This window comes from Haliotis rubra, unplaced genomic scaffold (assembly GCF_003918875.1).
Source record: "Haliotis rubra isolate DU_JTF1 unplaced genomic scaffold, ASM391887v1 Scf67, whole genome shotgun sequence".
Taxonomy (NCBI): domain Eukaryota; kingdom Metazoa; phylum Mollusca; class Gastropoda; order Lepetellida; family Haliotidae; genus Haliotis; species Haliotis rubra.
The window spans coordinates 472905-496714 of record NW_025767379.1 but is presented as its reverse complement, the minus strand read 5'-3'; the positions used below and the strand labels follow the sequence as shown (position 1 = coordinate 496714).

At 39.7% G+C, this 23810-nt stretch overlaps 2 protein-coding genes and 1 long non-coding RNA gene across 3 annotated transcripts in view; all 3 read right to left on the bottom strand.

Moving 5' to 3' along the window:
* LOC124257658 (carbohydrate sulfotransferase 8-like) overlaps window positions 1-9637 on the bottom strand; it is a 43015-nt gene extending 33378 nt beyond the window's left edge. Inside the window, exons 1-2 of the mRNA XM_046691775.1 lie at window positions 9501-9637; window positions 7995-8093 (exon numbers count right to left, since the gene is read on the bottom strand). Coding sequence (XP_046547731.1) covers window positions 7995-8093; window positions 9501-9507 — 106 coding nt within the window. The 5' untranslated portion in view covers window positions 9508-9637. The remainder of the gene's footprint in view (window positions 1-7994; window positions 8094-9500) is intronic.
* Window positions 5945-6524, bottom strand: LOC124257659. The gene is made up of 3 exons (XR_006893320.1): window positions 6456-6524; window positions 6334-6421; window positions 5945-6065 (listed from the first exon to the last, which is right to left on the bottom strand). It is a non-coding gene; the product is annotated as an uncharacterized LOC124257659 (long non-coding RNA).
* A 1960-nt stretch (window positions 9638-11597) lies between the features above and the next one.
* Window positions 11598-16743, bottom strand: LOC124257630. Its single transcript, XM_046691736.1, has 2 exons — window positions 15816-16743; window positions 11598-11638 (listed from the first exon to the last, which is right to left on the bottom strand). The coding sequence occupies exons 1-2, from the start codon at window positions 16741-16743 to the stop codon at window positions 11598-11600; spliced, it is 969 nt and encodes a 322-aa protein (XP_046547692.1).
* Between the last annotated feature and the right edge of the window lie 7067 nt (window positions 16744-23810).

Sequence of the window (23810 nt, the reverse complement as noted above, 5' to 3'; positions counted from 1 at the left end):
CTGTACTCTGGATGCTTCAGGTGGCCTATCAGCTTGAGAAACAGCTGACTCTGAAGGTACTGAGGCGTTATCGGAGGCATATGCAATATACTTATCATCACTTCCTGATTCAGAATCAGATCCTGTTCTGTCTGCCATTGCCTCTTCGGCTTGAATGGGCACAGTCTGGGTTAAAGTTCTCTGTCTTGGTTTAGGTGTTGGAGCTGTACGTGTAGGTTGTCCTTTCCTAGGCCGAGGTTCGAGGGGAGGTTCTTGGCTATCAGGCTGTGGAATAGACCCAATTGGCAGTAATAGGTTTCTGTGTAATGTCCGCTTCCGTCCTTCTCCACTCTCCCTACCAACTGTATAAACTGGTATGTGTGGATTTGGCTGGGCAAGCACAATATACACATCTGTTTCCCATTTATCAGCCAACTTGTGTCGGCCATCAAAGGCCACAACCTTGACGAGTACTCTGTCACCCACGGCTAGGACAGCAGCTCTAGCCCTCTGATCGTAGTATTTCTTCTTCAGTTTACTGCGTGATTTGGTTGCAGCACTGGAAGCTATGTCATAAGCTTGTCTGAGTTGCTCTCGAAGTTCCTTGGTGTACTTGTTAATGGACTTGGACTTGCTTGGTTCCATGTCTAACCCAAAGGCAATGTCCACAGGTAAACGAGGGTGCCTTCCGTACATCAAAAAGAAGAGAAATAACTCAGTCGATTCATGTTGGGTACAATTATAGGCATGGACCAATGGTGCGACATGAGCTTTCCAATTCTTCTTATCACCAGGTCCAAGTGTGCCAAGCATGTTGAACAAAGTACGGTTGAATCGTTCGCATATGCCATTTCCCATCGGGTGGTAAGGGGTTGTCTGTGACTTGTCTATCTTGAGCAACTGGCATAATTCCTGCATAAGTTTTCCGGTGAAATTCCTTCCCTGGTCTGAGTGGATATGCTTTGGGATTCCAGAGTGGACAACAAAGTTGTTGAAAAAGACCTCTGCTGTTGTTCTTGCAGTCATGTTCTTTGTTGGATAAGCCTGAGCATATCGGGTAAAATGATCTGTCACCACAAGAACGTGTTGCTGACCTCCCTTTGATGGTTCCAGAGTCAGGAAATCCATGCATACAAGCTCCAAGGGCTGTGATGTTTCAATGCTGACCAATGGTGATCTCCCTGCAGTTGGAGTCTTTCTTCATAGACAAGAGACACAGGATTGTACATGTGCTTCGACATCACGGGTCATTACCGGCCAAAAAAATCGTTCAAGGATCAGTGATAACGTCCTATCCCTTCCTCGGTGTCCAACATTGTCATGGAGTGATCGTAATGCTGCTCTGCGACACTGAATTGGAAGAACCAGCTAATCCTGTTCTTCTCCTTTTTCATGGTGACCCGATACAATACTCCTCTCTTCAGTCTTAGCTGATTGTAGATCCTGATGAGTACAGTCGTACTCTCATCATCTGTACACTGTATTTTCCGTCACGCCTTGTCTTGTCCCTTAAGTGTCCAATGATAGTAGCCAGGGTTTGGTCCTTCCCTTGACCTCTTCTCCATTCTCTAACATTGGCTGCACATTGATCATCACTGATTACGGGATCATCATCATCGGCAAGAGTAGTTGAGACACAAAGACTCTCAATGTAGTTGGGCGAAGTAAGCACATGGCAGATCGCTTTAACAGAGTCAGATTGCACTTGGTCCGGTTCTGAAACATCTAATTGAGGTGGTAGTCTAGAGGGAGTATCAGCATCCACATTAGCTGTCCCAGGTCGGTACTTGATGGACAAGTTGTAACTAGAGACAGATGCAAGCCATCTATGCCCAATAGCATCTAATCTGGCTGATGTCAAGACGTATGTTAGTGGATTGTTGTCGGTGATAACAACAAAATCATTGCTGTACAGGTAGTCGTGAAATTTCTCTGATACTGCCCACTTCAAACAGAGGAATTCAAGCTTGTGTGCAGAGTAATTCCTTTCAGATGGTTTCAGTCCTCTGCTGGCATATGCAATGACTCGTTGGTGACCATCCTGGTGTTGATAAAGGACTGTTCCTAGACCTGGGGTACTTGCATCCGTGTGCAGCTCAAATGGTTGTTGAAAGTCGGCGTATCCTAGGACTGGTGGCATTGAAAGACGATCCTTGATCTCCTGGAAGGCCTGTTCCTGAGCAGTTCCCCACAAAAATATCTGAATGATACGCAAAATATACATCATAGTACTGAAAGTGTAATCAGAAGGATAGGACGATTGTGTTTACTTTTTTTTCATCCGACCTTCACCTCAAAGATATTGCCTAATATGTAGTACTACAACCATGCTGACGTGTGACATCACAACTGATGACCGATTTCTTACAAAATGGCGGCTTCGCTGACAAGGGTACACAGGATTTTGCTAGGACTCTTCCCTTGATTCAGGGATCGTTTGGACATAAATATGAAATGTAAGTAATCAGAGTGACTCTGACTATCTGTGTATTGTTATAAGAGAAGAAGCCAGAAATGCTGATAATTACCGTTGTCGTTCTGCATGATTTTGCGTCTGTTATGGCGTCACGCTGCACGGAAACTTGGACAATTTCTTATGAAGTATCAAATCATTGCATTGTATCTATTTTTAATTTCCTCTTTCTTGCTATGATACTCTTTCCATACATATTCTAAAGGTATTGAGCCATTGCAAGCAATGAATAGCCGCATGCTACTCAGTATAATCGGAATTTTTCTTTGTTTACATTCCAAACTACAGTAGCGCAGTCTTCCGAGCACAGCGTTTGTTGACGTTGAAGAGATGAACCTCTACTACATCTGGATGACCATCATAAGAAATAACGGTTGGGTCAATGTCAATGTCTTTGCTGAAACGTGACTTTGGAGTAGGCTGCATCAAAACACAAAGTGTGGGCATTCTAACTCCTCTAGCAACTTGTCCTCTAACTGATGCAGTGCTGTTAGATGGTATCAAGGTGTTCTTGTCCTCCACACTCTTAATGTAACCTAATCTCCAGTCTTTGCGTTGCAATTCACGTTCCTGTAAGCTCATGGCTCTGTAAGTAAGATACCAAGGGGTTTGTAAGGCTGCCTGTTTTAAGTACTTAACTCCATGGACTTGCTTACAGTTTTCCTGTAGACAGCTCAGTATGTTTGTTCCTAACAGAACTGGTACTTGTGCACTATATCTGGTGACAGGTACAATTAGGAAAAGACATGGTACTGGTTCTGCATTATCCGTTCCACCACCAATTGACCTAACTCCAACTTCAATAAAACCTTTGTAGGGTAGGTTTTCTCCTCCAGCACATTCAATGTCCAACATACTGCCGAGGGACTCCAAGGGAATGTGTTTCAAATACTGGTCATAAAATGATTCTGAAATTACCGAGACGGTAGCCCCAGTGTTCAACAAGGCACGGGTCTGAACATTGTCAACTGTAATGCTTGCTTCATTAGCCTGACCAACAAGTCCCTCTGGTAGCGTGTCCCTGGAGCACTGTCATAAGCCTAAGGGTGACCCCTTCCCATAGGCCCTCGCCAGTTTAAAGGTCGACGAAGGTGGTAAAGCCTCACTCTTCTTCCAACTGCTATGTATCCAGGGTATCCACATCTAAAGCATACCGGTTCATGGTGGTCCTCCTGATCGCAATAAGGTGGTGTAGGACAGGCCGTTGTTCCTTGGCTGTTGCGAGTGTCCTTGGCATAATTTGGGTAATCTCCAGATGAGTTTTTATCTTCATATCTTAGTTTGCTGCTCCCATACCTACCGGGCTGGTAAGAATCATTCCTCGATTTATCCCTTAGTCTATGTTCTGTGTAAGGACTGTTGGTAGGAGCGGAGTTACCAGGCAGATCTGAGTGATGAGATGACTGGGCTCGGCTCCTCCATCGCTGTTGGCCTCCAAAAGACTTGTCTTGTCTTGGCTGGGATGTCTGATGTTGATATACATGAGCTGTGTTCTGTCGTTTCCTGATGTCCGACACTTCCCCTCGAAGCTGGTCTATTGCAGATGTTAAAGTCTCAAGATCACGCTTGGAAACTGATTCATCTTGTACGGCCATCTTAGCAGAAGCATGGCACTTCTTTGTCTCAGACGTGGTTAGTTCCCGCTTCATGTCATACTCTATTTCACGCAATGAGATTCGTAGCTCATCAAAGCTAGCTTGTGAGTCGAACTTATGTCCAGATACAGCTTTCATTGTTGGCTTCAGGCCACTCCAGAACATGTTCCTTAGCATTTCATCCTGTTCTTTCATGGTTATAGTATGATGTTCTGTTATCTGGGATAATAAATGTTCTAGGCGACAGCCCCAATCAGCAACATCTTCATCCTCCCTCTGGGTTGCACTATAGAATTGTGCCATAAGGGCTTCCCGACGCCTAACTGTACCATAGATGCTCTGAAGCTTGGATAGTAAATATGTGGTAGAAGCTGTAGATCCAAGTCTCATGGCCACTCCAGCCCTCCCCTTAAGAGATCTGCGGACAGCCTGATTCATAACGTCAAAGGTATAACCTTTTGACTGAAATAAACAATCAACTTCATACGACCAGAGGTCAAAAGGAGCATCCTTTCCTGTTTCATCCCCGCTAAACAGAGAAATTGGTGATAAGCCACAGCCTGGGCTTTGCTTTCAACTGGAGCAGGTGGTTCTGTCATGATGTCTAGACCGGGCTCTTGCGTTAATAAGGGACCAGGTTGCTGAGCCATTCCTTGGATCCATGCCTTGAGGTCCTCCGGTGATTGATCCTTTGGATCCATCCCAAGCTTCCGGAATAGATTAGCTACAGACTCCAATTCCTCTTCCTTAAACTCCATGATCCCAGAGAACAGGATCCACGAGTAACAGTATACCGGTAGTTAAAGTAGGCAGGTTAACGAATGGAAACGAAGGAAGGGAGATGTAGAATCGAAAAATACCTTACATTGGTGAGCCTGTGAACGGGTTACCATGAATGTAAAGCAACGAAATAATCAACGCCACTTTTATATTGGTTGGTCATGGATGTGTAATGCACGCGTAAATGCGAACAGAAATATAAATATATGCACACGGACGGATTGTATTATTTCCTAACAATGACGTTTGGTAAGCTACACTGCAATGAGGCGATAAGTCAGTGTCACATGCTTATTGGGTTAGTGAGTATGCGGGAGGGATTAAACAATGGTGAGTGCCAGGGTGAAGTGCTCGTCAAGTGGTCACAACCCTAACAACCTACACACACAAAAAAAGAAAAAGAAGAAAGGTATCCTACCTAATAAAGATGTAAGAAAACTACTTGGTAACCAACTGGCCTAACCGTTTAAACAGATAATTTGAGTGCCTAAGTTAACTTAACTGTTGACTAAGTTGATTTGTTGAAATGATTATTTAAAGCAGTTACTCTTACTTTTAGGTAAAGTGTGCAAAAAGCAAAATAGAAAATAATTCACACAGACCACACATTCACACTCAACTTTTCAAACTAAAGAAATAAATAAACAGCCAATTTTATCTTACTAACTAAATGTTTATATATCAAGGACGATAAAGTATACACACAAACACATGTACATACATCAACATCAATTGCCATTTTAATAAGATGACAGATGGATCACAAAGTATTCTTGTGTGGTACCCTGAAACTAAACTAAACTATTATAAACTAAACTAAACTATAATAAATTAAACTATACTGGGTTAAACTGAAATAAACTAAAGGTAGTACATGAGGAGAACTAATCCGGCATACACATTTTAGCTAACAAACGCATAATTGCAGGTGTCTACACTGTTGTTGATAGGCCTGTATGTAAAGTGATATTTACGCGTTCGTAATATACACAGCTGATGAAGACAATGCCATTGTACTCAACAGTTCATGAAGTCTTGACTGTACCGCACACTGTAGACCGCGTGCTCAGCGCCAACTCAAGGATGCGTAGATGCGTACTTCGTTCAACGTTGGTGCTCACTCACTGCAAAATCCTCACTGGGGGCTCCATTTGTAACCGGGGGTGTTCAATCATGACACACGGGTCGGGTTTGAGTTTCAAGGATTTATTGGAGGAGTATAAGTCAGAACAAACGCCCTGAAACATATACATAACAATAAGTACATAGATATAGACACACATGCGTATGTAAGGGTACATTACAATAACAATCACAATCATAATCACAATTCATATTTATATTCATATATATTCACACATTTAATCAAACGGATGACATGGTATAATGTAGTCAACTAATACATTTATCAAATATATTCAAGGGTAAACTACACTGACTATGTATACATATGATATACATAAAGACTAGTTTTTTATAAATACACAAACATAGTTATAAGCGTACCCTGTGGTTAGTACTGGGGCGCGGACTGACTGCACCAGTTGATTATATCAACTGCATCTAAATACAAATAAATATACAAATATAAATACTATTGAAAGACTGGGTAACATACCATGTATGACCCACGCCATACCCATGAACACTTCAAAACATACATACATAGTTATAGACAAACACATAAATGATAAAAAAGTGTATACTTGCTCACTCAAATTCTCAAGGACAGAAATAGGAAAGTGAAAAGCTGATGTTTAGGTGAATTAAACTGTGTATAGACTTACTGTTTTAGTTAAATTACATTTTTTTGGTTATACCTATATTGATTAAATAGATAATATTAAAAAATGATTTTACTATAACTGATTAAGCACTATATACAAGTACATAATTGTAAAATAGAAAATACATAACTTACCTGTAGTAATGTTTGGTCAGTCTCAGTCTACAGTGGCTTGTGTGCTGTGCGGACCGCCTCCGTGGTGTAGTGGTTAGAGCGTCCGCCCGGAGAGCGGAAGGTCGCGGGTTCGATCCCCGACCGCGTCATACCAAAAGACGTTAAAATATGGGACTTGTTGGTCCCTGCCTGGCGCTCGGCATTAATGGGTACAACAAGGACTGGTCGGCTCGGAGTCAGTATAATGTGTCTGAGTGGGGTATTCATGCTTCACTGCGGCATGGTATCTCAGTGAGCTAGCACTATAAAACCAGCTTAAGTCTGGGCTAGTACAAGCAGCCGCACATACACATACACACGCATGCACGTCGTCATATGAGCGAAATATTCTCAAGCACGACGTTAAACCCAATTTCACCTCACCTCACCTTGTGTGCTGTGCTGGTGAAGTGCTCAACGTTAGTAGTTTAAACAAGGCCAATCGGGCGTAAGCTATCTTAAACAAAGGAGTGACCCAAGCTATGCAATCTAACCCCACAGCTACCCAAAGGCAGTTAAATAATATTAACGGTGAATTAAAGACAATTCAACCAGGAGCTAAATAGAAAGCAAGTTTAGTTTATTCTGTACTTCACAGTAAAAATTAGTACATTATTTCATTACAACATTGACTATATACAAATATGTACATATACAACACTGCGACCGTATAGTTACATTTTAATATCTCACATGGCGATCATTCTTGGAGACTCAGATAAGATTATTCTTATCAATCATCCCTTTCTGATAATAAAAGAATATATATATATTAGTAAGTGTAGAGAAAGTTCTTTACAATTACATCTCCTCATTGAACGAATACGATGTTATTGTCGAATAGAAAAATATATTTCAAGAAAGTGTTTCATATACACAGAAATGGTCTGTACTGCAATTTGATAAATAAGTGTTAAAATTAACTGTTTTTTTTCCCAATGACATGAATTTTCATTATCCTAGCCTTACCAGCTGTCTATCCTAAGTATGTGTAAAACAAAACAACAAAAACAAAACAACTCTCATTTCAGGAACTAGACACTAACTTTGACACTAGGGTGCATTTCTGTTCATGAAGTAAAGTCTGTGTCATGTCAGAGCCGGATGCACAGGGAATTGTTGGATTGCAGGACATATGTTTCAGCTGTGACGTATGCATTCCGTTACAATTACTCACTGACGAGCAAAGTTGGTTCAACACACCCGAGTTAAATTCTAGGATACGTACCTACTTTTCTGGACAACTCATATGAAGTCAGGATTTCCATCAGCATTACCACGGTACAGACAATACAAAGTGTTTTGAGACAAAGCTTGTACTTTATACCTGAAATAATGAAGAGCACATCGATGAGCACATTGCACAAGCTCATACACACACAGATGTTGTTAATCGTATTTCCCTCACTTATTCCGTGGTGCCTTCAGTCCTGAGAGATCATCGTATCTCTTAGATGAGTAGATCTATTATTTAGAGACATTAATTCAATATTACTTACTGCAAGCAAGCAAATATTTGGAACTGCATTATCAGCTTCCAACAATTGTCAAATTCTGATACAAGGCCTATTTGGGTACGTATGATACGCCCGGGAATTAGCAGGTCACATTTAACACTATTCCGGATACAATAGGAAAAACCCGGTTGTATATATACAACGTGCAAACGATACAAAATGCGTTTTTGTTCTTGGAGATAATTTGTCCATCAATTCCTTTACTTCTTCTGAACCCGTGAACATCTGGGTTAGAGTTCATCTTCCGTAACCAATGCTTGTCGTAAGAGGATCGGGTGGTCAGGCTCGCTGACTTAGGTGACACGTGTCATCGGTTCCCAATTGCGTAGAACGATACACATGGTGATGATCACTGGATTGTTTAGTCCAGACTCGATTATTTACAGACCGCCGCCATATAGCTGGAATATTGCTGAGTGCGGCGTAAAACTAAACTCACTCACTCACTACTTTTTCTGAGTATTGCCTAAGTGAATGTCATCGCTGGTTGAAGATGAATGGGCAATATTCCTCATATACCGTGTTTAGATCAGACAACTGGTGCTTCACAGAACGAACGACAAGCAAGGTGGGATGTTAATCCTGGTCAAACATTGCAATAAACAGCATTGCACGCAACAACTCCATTTTCCTGTTTGGATATTGATGGGTAACTAAAACCGTGTTAACGTATTATTATTTGATATTTACAACGCCGTTGTCATGGAAATGTCAGTGGAACGGCTGCAAGTGTAAAGAGTGAGTGAGTGAGTATGGTTTCACACCGCTTTTAGCAATATTCCAGCAAAATCACGGCGGGGGACACTAGAAATGGGCTTCACACATTGTACCCAACGTGTAAAGAGGATGCAGCTGAAGATAAATACAGCTTCATTTTTATGTCCATACGTAATATCTCTGTTGTATTAGTTTGTTACACGTCTACCTCAGTAAATGTTTACAGAATATGTATGTTTCTATCAATGTTTCGGCCAATAGTTTATGCTTAAATGACCGCAGGAAATATTGATGAACGTAAACATGAATTTAAAAATGATTGGTCATAAATACGTTTGCTACATCGATGAATAGAAATACGTATGCATAGTGAACAGAAAGGTGGAGCATAAATATGTTTCTGAAACTGTAACTGTCTTCACTAGATACAATTTCTCCAAATTGACCATGGTCGCTAACGTTTTTTTTTTCAGTATATGGTTTTAAACAATTAGTCAAACCTCGCATCGTTTGGTCTGTCACTGTCTTTTCTCTGCACAAACACACTCTTCTGTGACATCCAGCGAATGTACTCCCACAAGGTAACAGCCAGCAGTCTGATACAGGCTGCTGCTTACAAAGTTGCTGAGAGACCTAGGAGCTGCTATTTATCTCCTGGCTGATACTAGCAGCAGCTGGCACAGAATATATGGGCATGTGATTCATTGGTCAGGGCTGCCATGGGCGTGTCTTTACAATCATTTCATGTAGGTTTAAACAGGAGTACTTCCGATTCCTCTCATCTGTGCTGGGAAAGGTGTAGGTTTTGTACTGTTACATGCTGTCGGGTTAGGCTGACTCTGTCTGTACTTGACACAATAACTCACAATCTGTGGAAGATCACAGAACCCTCCGTATTACACGTATTGATTTGAATCTGTATACAATAATAATAATAATAATAATAATAGGATGGAATCTGTATACAATGATAATAATGGGATGGAATCTGTATACAATAATAATAATAGGATGGAATCTGTCTACAATAATAATAATAATAATAGGATGGAATCTGTCTACAATAATAATAATAATAATAATAATAATAGGATGGAATCTGTCTACAATAATAATAATAGGATGGAATCTGTCTTCAATAATAATAATAATAGGATGGAATCTGTATACAATAATAATAATAATAATAATAATAATAGGATGGAATCTGTCTACAATAATAATAATTATAGGATGGAATCTGTCTACAATAATAAAAATAATAGGATGGAATCTGTCTACAATAATAATAATAATAGGATGGAATATGTATACAATGATAATAACAGGATGAAAAGAACGTTATCGTAAGCTCAGCAAGCATGCTTTGGTTTTCCGATCTTAGTGCTCTGGTTGAAGTGTAGGACAGAAGCTGAAGCACTGGTAGGCCACAAACAGTTTGAAGCGTACACTTTGTTGTACCGGAGCAAGTTTAAAACTGTCACTGACATTTAAACTACAAGTAAGACAACATGTAAACATGACAGAGTTGGGTATTCCAAAGCGTTAAGAGGTACGTAATCATATAATATCACATATCATTGTTTGAGTAAGCCAAGAGGCTGGGGATCCAGATCATTTTGTTTATATATCTTTAGTCAAGGTGTTAAGGAATGTGCTTATCAGAACTGGCACTATTCTCTTCAGAGTGATTCTCTCACATTTTATCATTCTCATAAGTCTTTGCTTAACTGTGAAACATTAGTTCCCATGAGCATAGACGTGTATTAACTGTATTTAGAAGTGGATATCTGAGTAAGAAAAAGGTCTTCAGTAATAATTCCTACATAGATGTGTATTAACTTTATTTAGAAGTGGATATCTCCATTTACCTGCTTGGATATTGATGGGTAACTAAAACCGTGTTAACGTATTATTATTTGATATTTAACAACGCCGTTGTCATGGAAATGTCAGTGGAACGGCAGCAAGTGTAAAGAGTGAGTGAGTGAGTGAGTGAGTATGGTTTCACGCCGCTTTAAGCAATATTCCAGCAAGATCACGGCGGGGGACACCAGAAATGGCCAATACACATTGTACCCAAAGTGTTAAGAGGATGCAGTTGAAGCTAAATACAGCTTCATTTTTATGTCCATACGTAATATCTCTGTTGTATTAGATGGTTATACGTCTACCTGAGTAAATGTTTACAGAATATGTATGTTTCTTTCAAATTTTGGCCAATAGTTTATGCTTAAATGACTGCAGGAAATATTGATGAACGTAAACATGAATTTAAAAATGATTGGTCATAAATACGTTTGCTACATCGATGTATAGAAATACGTATGCATAGTGAACAGAAAAGTGGAGCATAAATATGTTTCTGAAACTGTAACTGTCTTCACTAGATACAATTTCTCCGAATTGACCATGGTCGCTAACGGGTTTTTTTCAGTATATGGTTTTAAACAATTAGTCAAACCTTGCATCGTTTGGTCTGTCACTGTCTTTTCTCTGCACAAACACACTCTTCTGTGACATCCAGCGAATGTACTCCCACAAGGTAACAGCCAGCAGTCTGATACAGGCTGCTGCTTACAAAGTTGCTGAGAGACCTAGGAGCTGCTATTTATCTCCTGGCTGATACTAGCAGCAGCTGGCACAGAATATATGGGCATGTGATTCATTGGTCAGGGTTGCCATGGGCGTGTCTTTACAATCATTTCATGTAGGTTTAAACAGGAGTACTTCCGATTCCTCTCTCATCTGTGCTGGGAAAGGTGTAGGTTTTGTACTGTTACATGCTGTCGGGTTAGGCTGACTCTGTCTGTACTTGACACAATAACTCACAATCTGTGGAAGATCACAGAACCCTCCGTATTACACGTATTGATTTGAATCTGTATACAATAATAATAATAATAGGATGGAATCTGTATACAATGATAATAATAGGATGGAATCTGTATACAATAATACTAATAGGATGGAATCTGTCTACAATAATAATAATAATAGGATGGAATCTGTAAACAATAATAATATAATATCACATATCTTTGTTTGAATAAGCCAAGGGGCTGGGGATCCAGATCATTCTGTTTATATATCTTTAGTCAAGGTGTTAAGGAATGTGCTTATCAGAACTGGCACTATTCTCTTCAGAGTGATTCTCTCACATTTTATCATTCTCAAGACTTTGCTTAACTGTGAAAAATATTTGTTAAACATTAGTTCCCATAAGCATAGACGTGTATTAACTTTATTTAGAAGTGGATATCAGAGTAAGAAAAAGGTCTTCAGTAATAATTCCTACATAGACGTGTATAAACTTTATTTAGAAATGGATATCAGAGTAAGAAAAAGGTCTTCAGTAATAATTCCTACATAGATGTGTATTAACTTTATTTAGAAGTGGATATCAGAGTAAGAAAAGGGTCTTCAGTAATAATTCCTACATAGACGTGTATTAACTTTATTTAGAAGTAGATATCTGAGTAAGAAAAGGGTCTTCAGTAATAATTCCTACATAGACGTGTATTAACTTTATTTAGAAGTAGATATCTGAGTAAGAAAAAGGTCTTCAGTAATAATTCCTACATAGACGTGTATTAACTTTATTTAGAAGTAGATATCTGAGTAAGAAAAAGGTCTTCAGTAATAATTCCTACATAGACGTGTATTAACTTTATTTAGAAGTAGATATCTGAGTAAGAAAAAGGTCTTCAGTAATAATTCCTACATAGACGTGTATTAACTTTATTTAGAAGTGGATATCTGTTTTGGATTTGAATTCAGTTTCACTGGATGAGTTTAGAGATGCTCCTTTGGATGATTCAGAACTTGTGAAAGTATGGAATTCAGTTGATTCTGGAATCAGGAATAGTGAAAGTGAAAATTTTAGATATAAAGATGAACTCTCTGCATTCCAATCATTATTGTTGTGGGGAAAAAGAATAATTACGCCAACTGTTGAGAAAGAAAATTCTGGATATTGCACATGAAACACATCAACGAATAGTCAGGACAAAACAGTTTCTACGAGCAAGGTTCTTAAACATTTTATGAACAACTGTGAATTGAATCAACCGTGGCAAGATGATACTCTATTACAACCTGTTGAACAAGCGGCTGATGGTTGGTAAAAGACTGCCATTGACATTGTATGACCTATTGGATCAGACTTTTTATTAACTGTGATTGACTATTATTCATCATAACAAGATCAGTTGTGGAGCTTTGTTTTCTGACAGTTCTGTAAAAGGTATTGATATCAAGTTCATACTGTTTCCAGTATGGCTATAGATTAGGCTTGAAAACATGAAACGGAGTAATTCGTTCAAATTGAAGGTACGGATTATGCGGCACGACTGACAGGCAATCGTCTAAGAAAGGTACCAACCAAAAATTACGATCTATCGATCACAATACTGACGACGAATCGATTCCGCCGTCAGGTATCAGAAACTGATATTGATGAGGTGATTACCCGCAATGAAAATAGAAACACTCCCAAGAAAACCCTGCCCGATTTTGTTGTTCTTTTTAGACAGAAAGATCTTATTTTAAGCATGAGTTGTGTTTGCACTGTATTAGGGACTAGTCACAACCATATGCCGCCGTCATGAACGACCTTCACCTTGGTGTACCGCTAAGTATTCTTACGTGAATGCTCGATTCTCTTCATAAAAATTCACGTATGATTTACTTCTTTTTTAAGAGTAATTTTAAGAATGACATTATATGATAAAGAGATTATTAACCTCGTGTGTTTCCGTATTATTAATATCATATATTAGGAATAGAAATTATGTATTATGCTCGCCAAAGGCTCGCATAATACAATTTGTCGAACCCCCCCTTTTAAAAAAGGCTTAAGACCACATTGAAGATATTTTTTGCGTTGGCGGAGCCAATGTGGGGTTCAGGGGGTTCGAACCCCATGAATACCCCCCTTTCAAAATTCCTGGATCCCCCCATGTACACAGTACACATAAGTATTTATTTCCTGGTGTAACATTTAACGCTTATTTATGTATAAAATTTCATCATATTTTGTCAGACAATTAATTTTTTGTATATTTGTATACATTCAATATTTTGCATGCATATGATGTTACATGCAATATTAGTAAAATTAAAAATGTCACCATATTTCAAATAACTCATATTCGTATATTTGCTATTGCTATATGCTATAAACGAAACAGGGATAAACTTTACTGTTTACCAACAAGCATATATAACAAGTTTTATGGATAACAACTTCTTTATTTTCGTGGAGTGCGACGTTTCGATACAGATTCTTGTACCGTTGTCAAGCAAGAGTGATACATGAAGTGTAGGAGCTGCATATATATACTGTATATAACAATGAAACAACATAATAGACAAAGGAAACAACATAATTGCCATGATTGGCTAAGCAGTAAGCTGATGAAGCCAGTAAGTACATAAAGGATAGTGAGTGGAAGCCAGAGATGTAGTTACAATGAGATGTTTATACAATGGATGCGATGTTTATACAATAGACTGGGCTTGGTGGAGGAGTGGATCATAAGCAGATGGAATGAAGTATCCTTGGTCACGGTTGATGGTAGGCTTGTGGCGTTTGATGTGAATGGCTTCTGTGAGCTTGCGTTTAGTGAAGTCCGTTTGGTTGTTGGCGAGAATGGTGATGTCGGACCACTCTATTTGATGATTGGGGTTGGCTTTGATGTGGTCAGAGATAGCTGATTTGGTGTCGGAATTAGCAACAGAGGTGCGATGTTCTTTGACTCGGGTGTTGATGGGTCGGGATGTTTCACCTATGTAGCATTGTCCACAATCACAGTCTATTTTGTAAATAACACATTTCGGGTTGTTGTTGACGGTGGGTTGTTTTCTTCCGTTGGCATGGAGGAGGTTGTTGAGGCTGGAGGACGCTGAGAAGGTAGTGTCTATTCCTGCCTGTTGTTTCAGGAGTCGGCTGATTTGGTGTGATGGTTTACCAATGTAGGGAATGGATATCTTGATGGGGGCTGATTCTGGTTTAGACCTTTGGCAGGAGGTGAAAGCGTTGCTTCGATGGTTCTGTTGACTATTTCCAGGTGGGTAGTGGTTGCGTTCCACAAAGACTTTCCTCAGGTGTTCAATTTCTTCCTGTAGGTTTGTTGAGCAGATGTTTTTGGCTCTTCTGGTCAATGTAGAGATGACGCCGGTCTTGACTTTAGGTGGGTGGTTGGAGTTGTAGTGGATGTATTGATCCGTATGAGTTGGTTTTCTGTACACGGAGGTCTGGAGTTGGTTGCAGGAGGTGCGGGACACAAGGACATCAAGGAAAGGTAGTTGGTTGTTCTGCTCTGTTTCAATGGTGAATTTGATGCGGGGATGTTGGCTGTTGAGATGGACGAGGAGCTGCTTTGGATCTTGCTGAGGTTGGAGGACGACGAAGGTGTCATCCACTTTGCGGTACCAGCAGGACGGTTTGAAGGGTGCAGTTTCTAGGGCCTTCTCTTCCAGGTCCGCCATGTAAATTTCTGTTAGGATGGGGGATAGTGGGGAGCCCATGGGAAGACCGTGGATTTGCTCATAGATGGCATCGCCCCAGGTGAAGTAGGTGGAGTTGATGCAGGCGGAGGTGAGGCTGATGATAGAGTCGGTAGAGAGGCTGGTGTTGAGGGGTTGTTGGAGGTTGTCAATTCTGTGACGTAGTGCTTGAAGGGCTTCATCCCGAGGTACATTGGTGAATAGGTCCACAACGTCGTAGCTGATGATTGGACCTGGGTTGGTGATGTCACGGATCTTGGAGCAGAAGTCAGTTGAATCATTGATGAAGGAGTTGGCAGATTTACCTAATGGGGAGAGTACTTGGGTAAGGTGCTGGGCAGTACTGTAGAATACAGTGTCACGGGAACAGACTAGTAGACGAGTTTTAACGGGGTTCTTGTGGATTTTGACTGTTGCTCTGGCATAAGGTGGCTGGGGGTGAGATACTGTGAGTTTACGATACAGGTCTGTTGAGAGTTCATATTTATCATGCAGCGTTTTTAGCGTGGCCTTATGCTGACGGTTGAGCTTTGTAGTCGGATCCCTCTTCATCATTTGGTAGGTTGAGGTGTCATCTAGGAGGTTATCCACCATGGAGTGGAAGTGGTCCTTGTCTAAGACAACAGTGGCTCTGCCCTTGTCGGCTGGGGCGATGACAATATCAGGATGTTGTTTAAGTTGTCTGATGGCTTGTTTCTCAGCTGGTGTGATGTTTGGTTTCTGAGGCTGGGCTTTGTGGAGAATACTGGTGATCTGGTGTCGGAGGAAGTCAACCTTTCCACCGGGTGCAAGTTGTTGGAGACCCTTTTCAATGTTGGCGATAAACATGTCCGAGTTGATTTTGGGTGATGTAGGGGCAAATTTGAGACCTTTGGCAAGGGTACTGACCTGTTGGTTGGTGAGTTGTTTCTTGCTAAGGTTGACGACTGTGTTGTTGATAGTTGGTGCTGTGGTTTTCTTGCGTTTGGTTCCTGAGGCAGTGAGTTCTTGTAGTTTCTTGATGTGTCCGGTCTTAGTTGAGGTGTCTAGTTTGTTGTTGGCGGTAGTCTGGGCAGTTCGTAAGGAAGAGAAGAGTTCTGGGTCAAGGGTGGAACTGAGGGAGGTGTGGAGATCATTGATGGCGGACGTGGAGGTGGCCTTGATTTTGCGATGATGTCGGATGCGTTCAGTGAGGAGTTTTCTGGACGCTAGGTGAAGGCTGCTGTAACGATGTGACCAATCAGGATGCGTCATTCCATCTGCTTATGATCCATCAGGAAGGTCCACCAAGCCTTGAGAGTCTTTGTATAAACATCGCATCCATTGTATAAACATCTCATTGTAACTACATCTCTGGCTTCCATTCACTATCCTTTATGTACTTACTGGCTTCATCAGCTTACTGCTTAGCCAATCATGGCAATTATGTTGTTTCCTTTGTCTATTATGTTGTTTCATTGTTATATACAGTATATATATGCAGCTCCTACACTTCATGTATCACTCTTGCTTGACAACGGTACAAGAATCTGTATCGAAACGTCGCACTCACCAAAATAAAGAAGTTGTTATCCATAAAACTTGTTATATATTGTACGTCTCAACTTCTAAAATGCCACTCAAACAACCTATAGGTTCGATCACAATAGTTTTCGTTTTACAGCTTCTTTTCCCTAAACATGCACACGTCAAAACTGATTTAAATTCTAATCGCAGATTAAAGAATAAGACAATAAATAGTATGCTAAATTACCGTTACCATGACAACCCTGTGATATTTAACCTTATGTAAGAGAGTAATCAATACGATGCTAGGTATGGCAGTTCTACTGCAGATGATAGTATATGTCGTCCATTTTGATAAGTTGCTGCAGCGCTATCACACTGGGTCTATATACAATTATATGTGTAATGGAGGAGAACTTTTCTCAATAATCTGAATGCATGTATGTAGCGTGAAACCGGCAGATACATATCGAAGAAAGTGTTTGCCCTACCTGTAACAACGATGTCCCGTGTCTATAAAAGGGATATAATGTGGGGATGAATGAGATATGCTTTTATCTGGGCCCGTTTAGGATGATACATATTGCGATCTTTCACAACAATCTCTCTGGCTATAAGATTGAGGGTACACCTGGGTATATCTTTTATTGTATTTATACAGTAACATTCTTCGAACTTTCTCCATATACGTCCGCCGGATACATCGTGCACTACCCCTTTCTCACTTGAATGTACAACATGTTTAGCAACACTGGTGCGTAATAGTCATATGCCTACTCAAAACAATGGAATATATATCTTATGAGAAGGACTTCACCGATGGGGAAAATTAAAGCAATGTAACATCGCATTTACTTGTGGGAGATTTGCTTTCGCAATCTGAGTTTATGGATCGTCAATTTAAATAGGACAATCAAGACGAATTTCACAAAAGGCACGGAGGTCCAATGCACCCGCCTGTGCTATCCGATCACAATCGCTAAACGATAAAAACTATTTTTCAGTTCATGTCTCACAGAATATATAATTTGATATGGAATTGTTTGTTATCGTATACTTTTGTGTTAGTGAAACAAATATGGACAACTTCAAAGTTCATGTATGGCGTTATTACAGCAAAGGCTGAGCGGAAGGGGAAATAACATGGTTCAGGCACTGTGGGACTATTAAGGAAGGTAACATGCAGTGCAATAATATTCCAATTATGTACTGCCAAAAAATATTTTACAGTAGTGATGCGCGAGCTGAACAGACTTAAGAAATTACGAGTTGGTTCGTGTAGGATATTTGGCTGTGCTCCAAGAGAGATAAAGGGCTACTCTATTGGGACAGCTAGGGACACTTGCGAGGACAAAGGGGCAGCTCATCGCAATCTCGCGAAACAAGCACCTCACAAGATTTGCCAACACCTCAGACAAGGCGTAATTGATACTGGTAGCAAGAGCGAGTGCAGTACGATGAACATATGTTTCAAAGGTATAGATTTGTATGAAACTTATGCCCGAAGTAAGGAAATATCTGGAAACATACGTACATCCGGTCAGAGCATTTATTTCCTACCGTATTTACGTGTATTTCAATGGTGTACCATCCGGCTTTGGTCCTGTGTACTAAATTATGAAATCATACAAACGGTTAAAAAACGGACTCTTTATGTACATGTATCCCTCTGACAAGTGGTGAGTTAGTTGCAATGGCTCGTGATAGTGAAGCCATGCAAGCCAGCCCAGACGAGCTAGTGAATAAGTTAATTTCCCTGGTCACAACAGCTTTTGGCTGGCTGGGTTTACACATGCAGTCGATCACGGAAATAGAACATTGCACATACAGTCAATATCAGGACAGATGGACATGACGCAGAGTCAATCATGCATAAAGTCGCCCTGACACTTGCACGAATTTTGTCCCCGCACTGGTACGCAATTTTGCGTGCCAATGAGTAAATGCGCCGTAAACTGGTGTGAAGTGTGCATAAACTGTGCGGGGCTGCGTACCAGTGCGCAAAGAAACTTGTGAAATGTTCAAAATATCTGGTTCGCATAATCTTCGTGTCACTTGCGTGAACTAGTCGTGAACATTGCGCAACCTACTCGCAAACACTGTTGGCGATGTGTATCAAAGCGTGTCAATTTCCGGCCCTGCTCACATTGACACCCAGTGTAACGCATTGGCCCGCTTTGATCACGAACTGTGTGCGACATGGTCGCGACAGATTGCGGAAAGTTCACGCCTTCTAACTTGTCACTTCTCGCATGCGCGAAGTGGTTGTGGCAATGCATGCCCATGCTGGAAGTATGTGTGTCGTACGTACCATGTCGTACACTAGACGTAAACAATGCGTCAACAATACTTGACCTAGTCGTAAATAAGTCGTGCGATAGCGTGCCATTGCGTGACAAAGCACACCATTTTCGGCCAAGTGCGTAACTTATGCGTAAGCAGGACACGAACAGTGCGCAAACTATGCTTCACGCTTTCATGCGTACCACCTAAATTACACGCGCGGCAGAGCGAGGCAAAATTCGTGCAAGTGTCAGGGTGGCATAACATGACACAGAGTCAATCATACATAGATAACATCAAACGGAGTCAATCATACATAGATAACATCACACAGAGTCAATAATACATAGATAACAGCACACAGTGTCAATAATACATAGATAACAGCACACAGTGTCAATCATACATAGATAACATCACACAGTGTCAATCATACATAGATAACATCACACAAACAGTCAATGGAATATAGATAATATCACACAGTGTCAATAATACATAGATAACATCACATAGAGTCAATAATACATAGATAACATCACACAGAGTCAATCATACATAGATAACATCCCACAAACAGTCAATGGAATATAGATAATATCACACAGTGTCAATAATACATAGATAACATCACATAGAGTCAATAATACATAGATAACATCACACAGAGTCAATCAAACATAGATAACATCACACAGAGTCAATCATACATAGATAACATCACACAGTCAATAATGTCAATAATCAATATAATAACATCACATAGATAATATAATACATAGATAATACACACAGATAGTCAATAATACATAGATAATATCACACAGAGTCAATAATACATAGATAATAATACATAGACAATATCAGTCAAATAATACATAGATAATATCACACAGAGTCAATAATACATAGATAATATCACATAGAGTCAATCATACATAGATAAAATCACACAGTCAATAATACATAGATAATATCACAGAGTCAATCATACATAGATAACATCACAAGGAGTCAATCATACATATATAATATCACACAGAGTCAATCATACATAGATAACAGCACACAGTGTCAATCATACATAGATAACAGCACACAGTGTCAATCATACATAGATAACATAACACAAACAGTCAATGGAATATAGATAATATCACACAGAGTAAATCATACATAGATAACATCACAGAGTCAAACACACATGGGTAACGTCAAACAGAGTCAATCATACATGATAACATCACACAAACAGTCAATCATACATAGATAACATCACACAGTTAATCATACATGATAACATCACACAAACAGTCAATCATACATGATAACAACACAAACAGTCAATCATACATAGATAACATCACACAAACAGTCAATCATACATGATAACAACACACAAACAGTCAATCATACATAGATAACATCACAAAGCAGTCAATCATACATAGACAACAGTCAATCATACATAGAGAACATCACAACAATAGTCAATCATACATAGGTAACTTCACACAGTGAATCATACATATATAACATCAAACAGAGTCAATCGTAAATAGAGAACATCACACAAACAGTCAATCATGCATAGATAACATCACACAAACAGCCAATCATACATAACGAACATCACAGTTTAATCTCTTATATTTATCCACCTTGTAAATTATCGATCCCGCTTTTAAAACGATGTACAAGTAACAATTTCCTACCTGTGGAGACTGATCGATGGTCTAAAATTAATGAAGAATGTCATACCTGCAAACTGTGAAATGTAAACTTGTCGGGAATGAATTCCATTATTTACTTGTCTGCCCGTATTTCACAAAGCAAAGAAACAATTATGTAACTAAATGTTAATGTGTCAATGCAAATTATAATAAGCTGCAATTGTTACTAGGAACGCTTGCAATGCAATTCTGTTCTTATATTCAACAGATTATGTACATCTCGAACACAGGGGTTAATATGAACATGAATAATAAACCACTATCTAAACCCATAAGAGTAATATAATATGGTTCATGAGAAGTGCCAATTCATGTGGGGATACGACGCGGTACCATTTGCTCTCAGTTCTGTAAAGTGAGTGAGTGAGTTTAGATTTACACTGGTTTTAGCAATATTCCACAATATGACAGCTGGGGACACCAGAAATGGTTTTCACAAATTGTACCCACTGTGTAAAGCCTATCTAGATAAGCATACCACATCTCCTGTATACATTCCCGTTGATTTAATCGCGTTTGAAGTGTTTGATATTGATGATACCAATACACATAAGTAGGTGCGTGGTGCCGTGACACATGTTTAATAACAGGTCCGTATTATTAATGTCAACTCAAAACTGAAATAGATTTCGTTGACAAGGTGATATGTAAACTTATTTATCTGATCATAACACAAAACAAACTGTAAATACCAAAAGAGGATCGACAAATATAAAAACAACCCGTCACATTCCATCGATTAGACACAGATGTCTGGCCTTCTCAAACCATGGGTAATATACAACGATAAGACACAGATGTCTGGCCTTCTCAGACCATGGGTAATATACAACGATAAGACATAGAGGTCTGGCTTTCTCAAACCATGGGTAATATACAACGATAAGACACAGATGTCTGGCCTTCTCAAACCATGGGTAATTTACAACGATAAGACATAGAGGTCCGGCCTTCTCGAAACCATGGGTAATATACAAACCATGGGTAATATACAACTGTAAGACACAGATATCTGGCTTTCTCAAACCATGGGTAATATACAACGATAAGACATAGAGGTCTGGCTTTCTCAAACCATGGGTAATATACAACTGTAAGACACAGATATCTGGCTTTCTCAAACCATGGGTAATATACAACGATAAGACATAGAGGTCTGGCTTTCTCAAACCCTGGGTAATATACAACCACCCTCGGGACCCAGTACATATTTAATTGCCAGTTACCACATGTAGGGTAATGGAGAGTGAGTAGCGGGTGGCGTGTTGGTTATCGAGCTCATCACAGCTGTTCTGGAGAATTAAAACCAGACAATAAATACATGTATACTGACAAGCAACAGGTGAAAGCTGGCGTATCCGCTAATGAGTCAGATTGTCAGCATATTTATTTATATTTTACATAACAGATACTATATACACAAGGCTCAACGTACAATGAATACAAACAGAAGCCAACCTACAATCACTACAAGGACGACAACCTTCATACCGGACCCGTGAAGATCCGGGGTAGAATAGGTCTTCAGCAACCCATGCTTGCCATAAAAGGCGACTATGCTTGTCGTAAGAGGCGACTAACGGGATCGGGTGGTCAGTTTCGCTGACTTGGTTGACACATGTCATTGGTTCCCAATTGCGCAGATCGATGCTCATGCTGTTGATCACTGGATTGTCTGGTCCAGACTCGATTATTTACAGACCGACGCCATATAGCTGGGATATTGCTGAGTGCGGCGTAAAACTAAACTCACTCACTCACTCACCTTCATACCGGTAATCAAGTTAGACGCAAAATAGCAATTGATGCGTGTAACATACAGGGCTTGATCAGATATATCTGTGTTGCTTGGAATATGGCCTGTATATGCTACAGGGAATGTGTGAAACCAGGGATTTCACGTAATCTCTGAAAGAGTCAGTGATTTCATGAAATCCCTGTGACCCCTAGGGATTTCACGTATTCCCTAAAATGTCAAGGGATTTCATGAATTTACTGATTTTCGTGGTGTTCCATTACACACATTCCGTGTTAGGATATCAGTGAATGTGTGAAATTAATCTTTGTAGCTTAAATGGACACTGATCCAGAGCCATTACTCGGGACTGGTTGTTGCTTTTGTTATTGGTTTTCCCTGTAACTACCCAGATGATATCCGAGAATTCTTGATTGGGTTGAATCTCTGTTGCACAACATGCAAGCGCAAATGACAGTATAAGTATAATATGTATATCCTTACATTGATAGTATAAGTATAATATGTATATCCTTACGTCGATAGTATAAGTATAATATGTATATCCTTACGTCGATAGTATAAGTATAATATGTATATCCTTACGTTGATCAACAAAGATGAAATCTGTTTTATTCATTAATATTTTCATCTTCATTATTATGGCAACAAATGAACACAATTCGACGTTTATATGCCAGTGATACAAAATGTTAGGACTGAAAAAACCCAAGTCAATGAATGTCTTTATAGTTTTGTCTTATAATCCTAATGTATTTATCATTACATGTTTATGCATTTTTGAAACTTCATAAAGAGTAAACAATCTGTTCTAGTGAATATGAAAGGACTGTAATATGTAGACATTTTATACATTGAAATTAGATAAATGTTAGACTGAATTGATAGTCTCTAAATTTCATTTGAAGCCGAACGCGTAGCCGAACATAGCAGAGAGCGGAATTCTCGTGGTTCAATTTTTGACATTTTGAACGATGCAACGGGACATGATGTCAGATGGAGTATGAGTGGCCTAAATTTTGTGTTTCGCCTGACCGTTATCT

What these genes read in the sequence shown, in the direction of transcription:
- LOC124257630 (XM_046691736.1), bottom strand. Translation starts at nt 16,743, where the DNA reads ATGACGCATCCTGATTGGTCACATCGTTACAGCAGCCTTCACCTAGCG. An exon ending in CCAAGTACTCTCCCCATTAG is followed by an intron (nt 11,639 to 15,815) that starts GTAAATCTGCCA and finishes ATTCTGTGCCAG; the next exon opens with CTGCTGCTAGTATCAGCCAG.